Raw genomic sequence first — 15,089 nt, forward strand, 5'->3', positions numbered from 1 at the left:
CACTGAAGGCATCAAAACTATGAATTAACACATGTGGAATTATATACTTAACAAAAAAGTGTGAAACAACTGAAAATATGTCTTATATTCTAGATTCTTCAAAGTAGCCACCTTTTGCTTTGATGACTGCTTTGCACACTCTTGGCATTCTCTTCATGAGCCTCAAGAGGTAGTCCCCTGTAGAATCATATTTCTTATTCCATGGCCATCCACTGGGAGGATGGATGAGAAGACCACCTGTGCTCCCAGGTCTTTCACATTCTTTCTTAAGTCTTCTGTCACTGCAGCTGGTTTCCAGATCCTTTATTGTGGTGTCATTTGTCCCACATGTATTAGCAGGAATGGGTAGTCCATCTGTAGGTCTGAAGAGTAATGATATCCTGTCAGACGCATCTTTTATTATTGCATCTGGAGGACAGCACATTTCTCTTGAGGTTATAACCAGTGTGCAGATAGCTGCCTCTGTTCCTCCCCCTTGACCACCGCTCTCTGCTTCTTCTTCCCCATGACCACCACTCTACACTTCTCCCCATGACCATCTCTTTCTGCTTCTTCTTCTCCCCATGACCACCACTCTCCACTTTTTCTCCCCATAACCACCACTCTCCGCTTGTTCTTCTCTACCATGACCACCACTCTCCACTTCTTCTCCCCATAACCACCACTCTCCACTTCTTCTCCCCATAACCACCACTCTCCGCTTCTTCTTCTCCCCCATGATCACCACTCTCCGCTTCTTCTTCTCCCCCATGTCCACCACTCTCTGCTTCTTCTTCTCCCCATGACCACCACTCTCCGCTTCTTCTCCCCCATGACCACCACTCTCTTCTTCTTCTTCACAATGTGTTTATTTCTCCATCCAAGTGGACTAAGAGTGCTTACAAGGTTGTTTTTTGTGGGCAAAGTTTTATCTTGATGTATTTGCTCTTGGTTCTCCTGCGTGAGAGCCTGGAACTGGTTCCTGAGCAGTTTGATGCTGTCTGCCTCCTGATCCTCCTGGTTTTTTGGGTCACAAGTTTCAATTCCTCTATTTCTTCAGGTGCACTACAAATGTCTTCCCTTTCTGTATTCTGTAGAGGTATAGATGCTTCTCACAAAATTAGAATATCCTCAAAAAGTGAATTTATTTCAGTTCTTCAATACAAAAAGTGAATTATTGAGTCATTACAATCAGTGAACTATTTCACGTGTTTCTTTCTGTTAATGTTGATGATTATGGCTTGCAGCCAATGAAAATCCAAAAGTCATTATCTCAGTAAATTAGAATACTTTATAACACCAGCTTGAAAAAATGATTTTATTATCAGAAATGTTGGCCTACTGAAATGTATGTTCAGTAAATGCACTCAATACTTGGTCAGGGCTCCTTTGCATCAATTACTACATCAATGCGGCGTGGCATGGAGGCGATCAGCCTGTGGCGCTGCTGAGGGGTTATGGAAGCCCAGGTTGCTTTGATAGCAGCCTTCAGCTCGTCTGCATTGTTGGGTCTGGTGTCTCTCATCTTCCTCTTGACAATACTCTATAGATTCTCTATGGGGATAAGGTCAGGTGAGTTTGCTGACAATCAAGCCCAGTGATACTGTTGTTTTTACACCAGGTGTTGGTACTTTTGGCTTTGTGGACAGGGGCCAAGTCTTGCTGGAGAATGACATTTCCATCTCCAAAAAGCTTGTTGGCAGAGGGAAGCATGAAGTGCTCTAAAATGTCCTGGTAGACGGCTGCACTGACTTTGGTCTTGATAAAACCCAGTGGACCTACACCAGCAGATGACATGGCTCCCCAAACCATCACTGACTGTGGAGACTTCACACCAGACCTCCAGCAGCTTGGATTGTGGCCTCTCCACTCTTCCTCCAGACTCTGGGACCTGGGACCACTGACAACAGTCCGGTTCTTTCCTCCTTGGCCCAGGTAAGACGCTTCTGGCGTTGTCTATTGGTCATGAGTGGCTGACCCAAGGAATGTGACACTTGTAGCCCATGTCCTGGATACACCTGTGTGTGGTGGCTCAATATAATGTGAGTTTCACTTTTTGCTGATATTCTAATTTTGTGAGAAGCTCCTGTACTTCTGGTCTAAGAACTCTTCACCTTCCTTATTAATTTTCAATGTCTCTTTTCTCTCTTCTAGACTTTGCCACTTTTCCTCCATCAATCTTGCATTTCTGGTGAAGTTTCGCTTCTCCACTGGTAACTCTGACCATGTAGCATGCGATGCTGCTCCGCACATGGCTACTGGCGTCTTCCATGTTCTTAATCTTTATATGACGTCAAAGTGATGAAGATCGTGACAAAATTCACATGGTTCACTCTCCCAGAATGCATCGGGAATATGCAAATTATCCCTCGAGCTTCAATTCCTGGTTATACTGCTGTTGTGGCCCCACTATTCAGTCATGAGCCGGGCTGCGGCAATGAGAACGGGGCAGGAGCCTGGCAATACTACTGTCATAGCGGCTGTCATGGCCGCTGCTCTGGTGGGCCGTAGCTGCACACCACTGTAGGGATAGTGCAGGTACGCGCATGGCGCTGGGTACAGTAAAATGGCGCCAGCGTTCTCCGCAGCTGTGAGCCGCATATCCCGGGTGTGTGTCCTCTTTGGGTGGGCGTCCGGCCACGATGTCCTATGTCCCAGAACTGCCATTTTTGCAGCTGTCGCACTTGGACACTTGAACAGCAGCAGCTAAAAATATCTGCCCCGCGGCTGAGAAAGCAGGAATAAAAATGCATTTTCATCCAGTAAAATTTATATTGTGTAAAAATAAATGTTTATTTCATAAATGTAGATTGTCACCATCGCACTAAAGGGCTGTTGTAGTGTAGGCGTCCGGAGGAGCTTCTGAATAATGGGGGTCTCCAGGTACCCCGCAGTGTCCGCGGCTCAGCAGTCATCGTTTCTCTTCCAGACCACCATCATTGTGAACTCAATCTCCTCCAATCTGGACCTCTCGTCTGGAGCCATCTCAGCCGCCATTTACCGAAAAGCCGGCAGGAAATTACAGGAAGAAATCCGGAGGAAACCTCATCAGAGGAACGGCAAAGTGATCGCGACCGGCGGCGGTGGTAGCCTGCCCTGCAAGTATGTCTACCACGTCATACTACCGTCCGGGAAACGGGAGGCTGAGCAGGTGAGTGTAACACCGGGGGACTGCAAAGACCACCAGCCACATCAATGAAGGAAGTGCATATAAAAGTCTACACGCCCCTGATAAATCCTGGGGTTTTGCCATGTAAATGATCCCACCAGGAGGAAACATTTCAGGACCTTTCCCCTTTAATGTTTCCATAAACTGTACAGATCCTGATGGATGCAAACAAATCCTTTCAGGTGTAAAAACAAGTAATAATAAAACTACAATACTGTGGTTGCATAAGTGTGCACACCGTCTTATAATCAGGGCTGTGATTGTGCTCAGAATCAGCTGATCACATCACCCCCATATTACACAGTAGTCAGTGCTCATGATTAGCCCCAGCTGACATTTCCTGGTCCATAAACAGCTAACAACACAGCCAGGATCTCACTGTGGAAAGTTGTCAGAAGGGACAAAATCCTCTCCAGGCATCAGATCCACCATGGACGCTGTGAGGACATCATCAAGAAAGGCCGGAAAACTGGAACAACGATGACATCACGAGAACTGGACGCCCCCCAGATATTGGGGAAAGACAGTAGGACGACAGCAACATGAGCGGAGCTGCAGGGATGTCTGGCCAGTCCTGACTGTGTCCTACATGTGACAGCAATGTATTCTTCATATGTCCTGACTCTGGGGTCAGTGACACGATGGAGCCTCCTCTTACAAAGTTCATCCACACCCGGCGATATTCTGCCAAAGCCTCCATCACGTCGGCCACAAGCGGGAAACGTCGTCTGTGTGATGAGACCGAGGGGGAACTTTGTGGCCATAATCCCAGAGGGTGTAAAGCCGGCAGCGGTCATCAGCAGACGATCATCATCCTCACAGTGAGGCATAGTGGGGCAGCATTTTGCTAGGGGGCTGGAGCTTTAAAGGGAACCTGTCACCTCCCAGGGCCTATTAAGGTAAAAGAGCCCCCTTCAGTAGCACTAAGGCTGCATTCTGTGAAGGTGGCTCTTATGCTTATATCCCCAGGAATGCTGAAATAATCAGTTTTATAAATTTCACGCCATACCTGTATTGAATCCGTGACGTATGATTTCTCCCTGACTCAAACGCCTCGCAGCCGTCCATCATCCCACCGCGCGCCGCCTCCTCTCTGTCTTGTGCCGTCACCGGCGCCTGCGCTCTGCAATTATTTCTCGGGTGCGCTGCCCTGGAACTGACATCAACTGATGTACGGATATCTCACCTTCACAGAACGCAGCCTTAGTGCTACTCAACGTGGGTCTTTTACCTTACTAGGCCCTGGGGGGTGACAGGTTCCCTTTAAATAAGGAGGAGTGGATTATGGACAGAACAAACATCAGAGAAATTTACGTCAGAATCTTCCAGTCGCTGCTAAAAGCTGAAGATGAGGAGGAATTTCACCATTCAGCAACAACAACCATAAGAGACGTCCACATCACCAAAAGAACGGCTTCTCCAGAAGATGGAGGTTCTGGAGCCTAGACTTGAACCAAGGGGACAATCTGTGGTGACCTGAAGAGGGCGCTGTACACAGGAGAGGCCCCCGCAATCTGTGGTGACCTGAAGAGGACGCTGTACACAGGAGATGTCCCCACAATCTGTGGTGACCTGAAGAGGGTGCTGTACACAGGAGATGTCCCCGCAATCTGTGGTGACCTGAAGAGGACGCTGTACACAGGAGATGTCCCCACAATCTGTGGTGACCTGAAGAGGACGCTGTACACAGGAGATGCCCCCGCAATCTGTGGTGACCTGAAGAGGACGCTGTACACAGGAGATGTCCCCGCAATCTGTGGTGACCTGAAGAGGACGCTGTACACAGGAGATGTCCCCGCAATCTGTGGTGACCTGAAGAGGACGCTGTACACAGGAGATGTCCCCGCAATCTGTGGTGACCTGAAGAGGACGCTGTACACAGGAGATGCCCCCGCAATCTGTGGTGACCTGAAGAGGGCGCTGTACACAGGAGATGTCCCCGCAATCTGTGGTTACCTGAAGAGGGCGCTGTACACAGGAGATGTCCCCGCAATCTGTGGTTACCTGAAGAGGACGCTGTACACAGGAGATGTCCCCGCAATCTGTGGTGACCTGAAGAGGGCGCTGTACACAGGAGATGTCCCCGCAATCTGTGGTGACCTGAAGAGGGCGCTGTACACAGGAGATGTCCGCGCAATCTGTGGTGACCTGAAGAGGGCGCTGTACACAGGAGATGTCCCCACAATCTGTGGTGACCTGAAGAGGACGCTGTACACAGGAGATGTCACCGCAATCTGTGGTGAGCTCCCTATATACGGAGACACATGATAAGATCCTGTCTGCAGTCACCACTAGGGGGAGCTCTCTGTATTCATATATAGACATATAGTTTCCTCCATGCTTATAATGTTCATGTCGGTGATTGATTATAGATTGGGGTGCTTAGATGTCACTTGTTTCTGAGGGGTCCATTGCTGGAGCTGCCTCCTTCTCTTGGGGTAATATTGGGGGCTACATTTGCCTCCTCTATGATGTCGGTGTGTACTCACATAACATTCATGTGTTGCAGAGTCTACGAGAAGTCACCAGGGAATGTCTGGTTAGTGCACACAGTATCGCGGCTCCGTCCATCTCTTTCCCGGCTTTGGGCTCTGGAAATATTGGCTTGGAGAAGCAGAAGGTGGCCGACATCATGATTCAGACGGTTCTCGACTTCGCCAGAGTGAACCAGAGTCGGATGGACGTGGCCTTCATTATCCACCCCAACGACCGGGACACAATGCAGGTTTATATCGGGGTTGCGGCAGGATTCGGAATGATGTGTGTGACATGAGGAGGGACACACGGGGGTAACCTGTATAGAGGCGGTGTAGGGTCCGTGTCCTTAATAGGACAGCAGACATTTAGGCTAGGTTCACATTGTGTTAACAGCAGTCCGTTCAACACATACGGTAACGGGCTGCTGTTAACGCAAGTGCCGGTATGGCAGCGCGGTAGCACAGATACAGCATCTGCTAGCTCTATCTGCGCTAGCGGTGACGGACCCGGAAACGCTGCAGACCGCGTCTTGTGGTCCGTCACTCAATGACTGCACACAGCGCACGCCTATTGTGGGCGTGCGCTAGCGATGCGTCTGTCATAGGAATTAATGGCGCGTTAACGGACTATGTTACACCGCATTATGCCGTGGTGTAACGTAGTCCGTCTAGCTGACGCCAATAACGCAGTGTTAACCCAGCCTAAGGGTAGTGCAGACATTTAGGGTATGGCACATTTATCAGCCCATGATGGCGGACATCATGGATATCTATTCGATCAGTGCGACCCCCAAACTCTTTCCTTTTACATCGGCCCCCAACCGAGAATAAGGATAGGTGACTCCGTGACCATAAGATGGCAGCCGCACAGAGATGACCGGACGGCACGTCCTGCATGAACCCGCGTCTCTAGTCCTGTCGTCAGACACATCCGCTAATAGGAGACTGTTGGATTAATAGTCATCGTTGCAGGAAGTGGCGGATCTAGAGAGGACTTGTCACTTGCTCTAAAATATTGAGTTAAATCCCTTATAGAAACCCCTGAGCTCTCCGGATTCTGCCGCTCTTTTCTGTTTTGCGCTGCGTTGCTCCATTGCAGAGATATTCACATTTGATGCTTTTTGGGGCAGTAGGAGAAATCTCTGCTTGCAGCCAACTGAGTGTTTCTTCAGAGTCTTCTCTGGAAGTGTTGATCAGTCTCGATCTCTGCGCTCCTGTGATTGGCTGCGTCTTATATATATATATATGTATGTATATTACACCGGCACAAGACTCTGCAGTAGCCGCACCACACGGCTCACTGGTGAAAACAAGGATCTCCCAATATCGGTGCCGGTGACCGGTGGTGCCATCCTTATACTAAGACTCACAGTACAACATCCGACCTCGTAGGAAACTAATAATAATAATAATCTTTATTTTTATATAGCGCTAACATATTCCGCAGCGCTTTACAGGTTGCACACATCATCATCACTGTCCCCATTGGGGCTCACAATCTAAGTTCCCTATCAGTATGTGTTTGAAATGTGGGAGGAAACCGGAGAACCCGGAGGAAACCCACGCAAACACGGGCAGAACATACAAACTCCTTGCAGATGTTGTCCTTGGTGGGATTTGAACCCAGGACCCCAGCGCTGCAAGGCTAACCACTGAGCCACCGTGCCGCCCAACTAATCGAGATTAGAAGTAGAAACCAGAGTGTAATGAGCGTGCTCTGTATATAGGAGAGTGCAGTTAGCGTGTTCTGTATATAGGAGAGTGTAATGAGCGTGCTCTGTATATGGGAGAGTGCAATGAGCGTGCTCTGTATATGGGAGAGTGTAATGAGCGTGCTCTGTATATAGGAGAGTGTAGTGAGCGTGCGCTGTATATAGGAGAGTGCAGTGAGCGTGCGCTGTATATAGGAGAGTGCAATGAGCGTGCTCTGTATATGGGAGAGTGTAATGAGTGTGCTCTGTATATGGGAGAGTGTAATGAGCATGCTCTGTATATGGGAGAGTGCAATGAGCGTGCTCTGTATATGGGAGAGTGCAATGAGCGTGCTCTGTATATGGGAGAGTGCAATGAGCGTGCTCTGTATATGGGAGAGTGCAATGAGCATGCTCTGTATATGGGAGAGTGCAATGAGCGTGCTCTGTATATGGGAGAGTGCAATGAGCGTGCTCTGTATATGGGAGAGTGCAATGAGCGTGCTCTGTATATGGGAGAGTGTAATGAGCGTGCGCTGTATATAGGAGAGTGCAGTGACCGTGCGCTGTATATAGGAGAGTGCAGTGAGCGTGCGCTGTATATAGGAGAGTGCAATGAGCGTGCTCTGTATATGGGAGAGTGTAATGAGTGTGCTCTGAATATAGGAGAGTGCAATGAGCGTGCTCTGTATATAGGAAAGTGCAATGAGCGTGCTCTGTATATAGGAGAGTGTAGTGAGCGTGCGCTGTATATAGGAGAGTGTAGTGAGCGTGCTCTGTGTATAGGAGAGTGCAATGAGCGTGCTCTGTATATTGGAGAGTGCAATGAGCGTGCTCTGTATATAGGAGAGTGTAGTGAGCGTGCGCTGTATATAGGAGAGTGTAGTGAGCGTGCTCTGTATAGGAGAGTGCAATGAGCGTGCTCTGTATATGGGAGAGTGCAATGAGCGTGCTCTGTATATGGCAGAGTGCAGTGAACGTGTTCTGTATATAGGAGAGTGTAGTGAGCGTGCTCTGTATATAGGATAGTGTAGTGAGCATGCTCTGTATGTGGGAGAGTGCAGTGAGCGTGCTCTGTATATGGGAGAGTGCAATGAGCGTGCTCTGTCTATAGGAGAGTGTAATGAGCATGCTCTGTATATAGGAGAGTGTAATGAGCATGCTCTGTATATAGGAGAGTGTAATGAGCATGCTCTGTATATAGGAGAGTAGTGAGCGTGCTCAATATATAGGAGAGTGTAGTGAACGTGTTCTATATATAGGAGAGTAGTGAGCGAGCTCTGTATATAGGAGAGTAGTGAGCGTTCTCTATATAGGAGAGAGTAGTGATTGTGCTCTGTCTATAGGAGAGTGAAATGAGCGTGCTCTGCTCTGTATATAGGAGAGTGTAGTGAGCGTGCTCTATATAGGAGAGAGTAGTGATTGTGCTCTGTCTATAGGAGAGTGCAATGAGCGTGCTCTGTATATAGGAGAGTGCAATGAGCGTGCTCTGTATATAGGAGAGTGCAATGAGCGTGCTCTGTATATAGGAGAGTACAATGAGCGTGCTCTGTATATAGGAGAGTGCAATGAGCGTGCTCTGTATATAGGAGAGTGTAGTGAGCGTGCTCTGTATATAGGGGAGTGCAATGAGCGTGCTCTGTATATAGGAGAGTGTGAGGGTGATCTCTTAAAGGGAGATCTATATGATTGCTTGTACCTGACCAAATATAAGCTGAGTGCTAGCTTAGAGGCCCAGAATGTATCAGATTCACAGAGACGATACACACACTCCTCTCTCAGTGATGGCTTACTCATAACTGCTTTATTCTGGACAAAGGAACATACTAAACACAAGAAATGGGGGAGGTCGCACAACTTCAGAATAGTTAGTGTCACTCTGATTGGTTCATTCCAACTTCATTTTCAAATATGGGGTATTCCAGTGCCTTCACTCCTGCATTCCAAAGATTCCTTCCACGTCAGTTTCAAGGATCTTCGAGACAGTTTCAAATACACAATCGCCATCTTGCTACATTATATCTGAACTGACTTATATAAGGTTTAATAATTGATTTCATTAGACATTTTCTCCTTCACAAGAGTGTAGTGAGCGTGCTCTGTATATAGTAGAGTGCAGTGAACGTGCTCTGTATATAGGAGAGTAGTGAGCGTGCTCTGTATATAGGAGAGTGCAATGAGTGTGCTCTGTATATGGGAGAGTGTAGTGAGCGTGCTCTGTATATAGGAGAGTGCAGTTGGCGTGCTCTGTATATAGGAGAGTGTAGTGAACGTGCTCTGTATATAGGAGAGTAGTGAGCGTGCTCTGTATATAGGAGAGTGCAATGAGTGTGCTCTGTATATGGGAGAGTGTAGTGAGCGTGCTCTGTATATAGGAGAGTGCAGTTGGCGTGCTCTGTATATAGGAGAGTGCAGTTAGCGTGTTCTGTATATAGGAGAGTGTAGTGAACGTGTTCTGTATATAGGAGAGAGTAGTGATTGTGCTCTGTCTATAGGAGAGTGCAATGAGCGTGCTCTGTATATAGGAGAGTGCAATGAGCGTGCTCTGTATGTAGGAGAGTGCAATGAGCGTGCTCTGTATATAGGAGAGTGCAATGAGCGTGCTCTGTATATAGGAGAGTGCAATGAGCGTGCTCTGTATATAGGAGAGTGTAGTGTTATGATCCGGTGACCTTGGAGCCGTATGAGACTTTCTCAGGAGTAGGTGGAACCTGTACTGACCGCAAACCTTAAACTGACATCGCAACTAGAAGTAGCCGTGGGGTGTACCTATCACATCCTAGACACCTCAACACAGCCGGAGGACTAAATACCCCTATAGATGGATATAGGAAACCTATCTTGCCTCAGAGTAGAACCCCAAAGGATAGGTAGCCCCCCACAAATATTGACTGAGTATTAGAGGAAAGACACACGCAGGCAGAAAACAGGATTTAGCAAAAGAGGCCACTCTAGCTAAATAGGAAAGGATCGGACAGAATGCTAAGCGGTCAGTATTAAAACCCTGAAAATATCCACAGCAGATAATACAAAAATTCCACCATCTAACTAAAGACATGGAACGTATATCTGCATCTCCTGAGAATCCAACTTGACTGAAAAAATCCTAACACAGTCTGAGCTGGACAAGAAAAAACAATGAATAGCACTGATTGAAAAGCACACAGCATGTGTGCTGTAGAAACAAAACCAGACACTTATCTTTGCTGATTTGGCAGCAGGGAAGGGGGGAACCAGACTGATATCCAAAACCTCCAAGAACAATGGACAACTGGCAAGGACTCATGAATCCAGCAACCTTAAATACCCCAGTCAGCACTGCAATCAGCAGGGACACCTGCCCAGGATTGCAAGCCAGGGACAACTGCATTACCACCAACAACCACCGGAGGAAACCCAAGAGCAGAATTCACAACAGTACCCCCCCCTTGAGGAGGGGTCACCGAACCCTCACCAGAGCCCCCAGGCCGATCAGGACGAGCCAGATGAAAGGCACGAACCAAATCAGCAGCATGGACATCAGAAGCAAAAACCCAAGAATTATCCTCCTGGCCATAACCCATTTAACAAGGTACCGAAGCCTCCGCCTCGAAAAGCGAGAATCCAAAATCTTCTCAACCACATACTCCAACTCCCCATCAACCAACACAGGGGCCGGAGGATCAACAGAGGGAACAACGGGCACCACATATTTCCGCAATAAAGATCTATGGAAGACATTATGGATAGCAAAAGAGGCCGGAAGGGCCAATCGAAAAGACACCTGATTAATAATCTCAGAAATCCTATAAGGACCAATAAACCGAGGCTTAAACTTAGGGGAAGAAACCTTCATAGGAACATGACGGGAAGACAACCAGACCAGATCCCCAACCTGAAGCCGGGAACCAACACACCGACGACGGTTAGCAAAACGTTGAGCCTCCTCCTGAGACGACACCAAATTGTCCACCACATGAGCCCAAATCTGCTGCAACCTGTCAACCACAGAATCCACACCAGGACAGTCAGAAGGCTCAACCTGCCCTGAAGAAAAACGAGGATGAAAACCAAAATTACAAAAGAAGGGCGAAACCAAAGTAGCCGAACTAGCCCGATTATTAAGGGCAAACTCGGCCAATGGCAAGAAAGCCACCCAATCATCCTGATCAGTAGACACAAAGCATCTCAAATAAGTCTCCAAGGTCTGATTAGTTCGCTCGGATTGGCCATTTGTCTGAGGATGAAATGCGGAAGAAAAAGACAAATCAATGCCCAGCCTAGCACAAAAGGCCCGCCAAAACCTGGAAACAAACTGGGAACCTCTATCGGACACAATATTCTCCGGAATACCATGCAGACGAACTACATGCTGAAAAAAACAACGGAACCAAATCTGAAGAGGAAGGCAATTTAGGCAAAGGTACCAAATGAACCATCTTAGAGAACCGGTCACAAACCACCCAGATAACCGACATCCTCTGGGAAACCGGAAGATCAGAAATAAAATCCATAGAAATATGCGTCCAGGGCCTCTCAGGGACCGGCAATGGCAAAAGCAACCCACTAGCACGGGAACAACAAGGCTTGGCCCGCGCACACGTCCCACAGGACTGCACAAAAGAACGTACATCACGTGACAAAGAAGGCCACCAAAAAGACCTACCAACCAAATCTCTGGTACCAAAAATACCAGGATGGCCAGCCAACACAGAACAATGAACCTCAGAAATCACTCTACTAGTCCATCTGTCAGGAACAAACAGTTTCCCCACTGGACAGCGGTCAGGTTTGTCAGCCTGAAATTCCTGAAGAACCCGTCGCAAATGAGGGGAGATGGCAGAAAGAACCACCCCTTCTTTCAGAATGCCAACCGGTTCAAGGACCTCAGGAGAATCAGGCAAAAAACTCCTAGAGAGGGCATCAGCCTTAAAATTCTTAGAACCCGGAAGATATGAGACCACGAAATCAAAATGGGAAAAAAACAAGGACCATCGAGCCTGTCTAGGATTTAGCCGTCTGGCAGACTCGAGGTAAATCAGATTTTTATGATCGGTCAAGACCACAATACGGTGCTTAGCTCCCTCAAGCCAATGTCGCCACTCCTCAAACGCCCACTTCATAGCCAACAGTTCCCGATTGCCGACATCATAATTGCGTTCAGCAGGCGAAAACTTACAGGAAAAGAAGGCACACGGTTTCATTAAGGAACCAACAGGATCCCTCTGGGACAAAACTGCCCCTGCGCCAATCTCAGAAGCGTCAACCTCAACCTGAAACGGAAGAGAAACATCCGGTTGACGCAACACCGGGGCAGAAGTAAATCGGCGTTTAAGCTCCTGAAAGGCAGAGACAGCCGCAGAGGACCAATTCGCCACATCAGCGCCTTTCTTCTTCAAATCGGTCAAGGGTTTAACCACACTGGAGAAGTTAGCAATGAAACGGCGATAAAAATTAGCAAAGCCCAAAAATTTCTGAAGGCTCTTCACAGATGTGGGTTGAATCCAATCATGAATGGCCTGAACCTTAACCGGATCCATCTCTATAGATGAAGGAGAAAAAATGAAGCCCAAAAAAGAAACCTTCTGCACTCCAAAAAGACACTTAGACCCCTTCACAAACAAAGCATTATCACGAAGGATCTGAAATCCCATCCTGACCTGCTTCACATGAGACTCCCAATCATCGGAAAAAATCAAAATGTCATCCAAATATATAATCAAGAATTTATCAAGATAAGTCCGGAAGATATCATGCATGAAGGACTGAAAAATGGATGGAGCATTAGAGAGCCCGAATGGCATCACAAGATATTCAAAATGGCCTTCGGGCGTATTAAACGCAGTTTTCCATTCGTCACCCTGCTTAATACGAACAAGATTATATGCCCCCCGAAGGTCAATCTTCGTAAACCAACTAGCCCCCCTAATCCTAGCAAACAAATCGGAAAGCAAAGGTAAAGGGTATTGAAACTTGACCGTGATCTTATTCAAGAGGCGATAATCAATACAGGGTCTCAAGGAGCCATCCTTCTTAACAATAAAAAAACATCCCGCTCCCAACGGTGAAGAAGATGGCCGAATATGCCCCTTCTCCAAAGACTCCTTAACATAGCTCCGCATAGCGGTATGTTCAGGCACAGACAGGTTGAAAAGTCGGCCCTTAGGGAACTTACAGCCTGGAATCAAGTCAATCGCACAATCACAGTCCCTATGCGGTGGAAGGGAACTGGACTTGGGCTCATCGAATACATCCTGAAAATCAGACAAAAACTCTGGAATTTCAGAAGAGGAAGAAGAGGAGATTGACATTAAAGGAACGTCATTATGAACCCCCTGACAACCCCAGCTAGTCACAGACATAGACTTCCAATCCAACACAGGATTATGTACCTGCAACCACGGAAAACCCAGCACGATAGCATCATGCAAATTATGCAACACCAGAAATCGACAATCTTCCTGATGGGCTGGCGCCATGCACATGGTCACCTGTGTCCAAAACTGAGGCTTATTTTTAGCCAAAGGTGTAGCATCAATGCCCCTTAAAGGAATAGGGTTCTGCAAAGACTGCAAGGGAAAACCACAACGCCTGGCAAACTCAAAGTCCATTAAGTTCAAGGCGGCGCCTGAATCCACAAACGCCATGACAGAAAATGATGACAATGAGCAAATCAAGGACACCGATCACAGAAATTTAGGTTGTACAGTACTGATGGTAAATGAACTAGCGATCCTCTTTGTACGTTTAGGGCAGACTGAAATGGCATGAGAAGCATCGCCACAATAAAAACACAACCTATTCTGACGTCTGAATCCTTGTTGTTCTGTTCTAGACAGAATCCTATCACACTGCATAGGCTCAGGACTTTGCTCTAAGGACAACACCACAGCGCGCACAGTTCTGCGCTCTCGCAAGCGCCGATCAATCTGAATGGCCAGAGACATAATGTGAATCATTCAGACCGAAAGGCGTGGGAAACCCCACCATAACATCTTTAACAGATTCAGAAAGACCCTTTCTGAAAATTGCCGCCAAAGCATCATCATTCCATTTAGTCAACACAGACCATTTTCTAAATTTCTGACAATACAATTCTGCCGCTTCTTGACCCTGAGACAGGGCCAACAAGGTCTTCTCCGCTTGATCCACAGAGTTTGGTTCATCATATAATAATCCTAAAGCCTGAAAAAAGGAATCTACATTAAGCAAGGCCGGATTCCCAGATTCCGGGGAAAATGCACAATCCTGAGGATCACTACGCAGCAGGGAGATGACAATTTTAACCTGCTGAATGGAATCACCAGAGGATCGAGGTTTCAGAGCAAAAAACAGTTTACAGTTGTTTTTAAAACTCAAAAATTTGGACCTGTCTCCAAAAAACAAATCAGGAATAGGAATCCTAGGCTCCAAAACCGGAGTCTGGACAATATAATCAGAAATACCCTGTACCCTAGCAGCAAGCTGGTCTACACGAGAAGCTAATTCCTGAACATCCATGCTGGCACAAGACTCCTCAGCCACCCAGAGAAAAAGAGGGAAGAAAAGACAAAGCAGGCTACAGAAAAAAAAATGGCTCAACACCTTTCTTCCCTTCTGAGATGCATTTAACTCATTGTTGGCCAGTTGTACTGTTATGATCCGGTGACCTTGTAGCCGCATGAGACTTTCTCAGGAGTAGGTGGAACCTGTACTGACCGCAAACCTTAAACTGACACCGCAACTAGAAGTAGCCGTGGGATGTACCTATCACATCCTAGACACCTCGACACAGCCGGAGGACTAAATACCCCT

The 15,089-nt window shown here is 47.4% G+C and overlaps 1 protein-coding gene across 1 annotated transcript in view; it reads left to right on the forward strand.

The window, feature by feature from the left end:
* Positions 1-15,089, forward strand: part of PARP9 (poly(ADP-ribose) polymerase family member 9) — a 52,406-nt gene that overhangs the window by 17,114 nt on the left and 20,203 nt on the right. Inside the window, exons 3-4 of the mRNA XM_077273375.1 lie at positions 2,909-3,130; positions 5,658-5,873. Of these exons, the coding sequence (XP_077129490.1) occupies positions 2,909-3,130; positions 5,658-5,873 (438 nt within the window). The remainder of the gene's footprint in view (positions 1-2,908; positions 3,131-5,657; positions 5,874-15,089) is intronic.

The sequence above is a fragment of the Ranitomeya variabilis genome, chromosome 7, assembly GCF_051348905.1.
Source record: "Ranitomeya variabilis isolate aRanVar5 chromosome 7, aRanVar5.hap1, whole genome shotgun sequence".
Lineage (NCBI taxonomy): Eukaryota > Metazoa > Chordata > Amphibia > Anura > Dendrobatidae > Ranitomeya > Ranitomeya variabilis.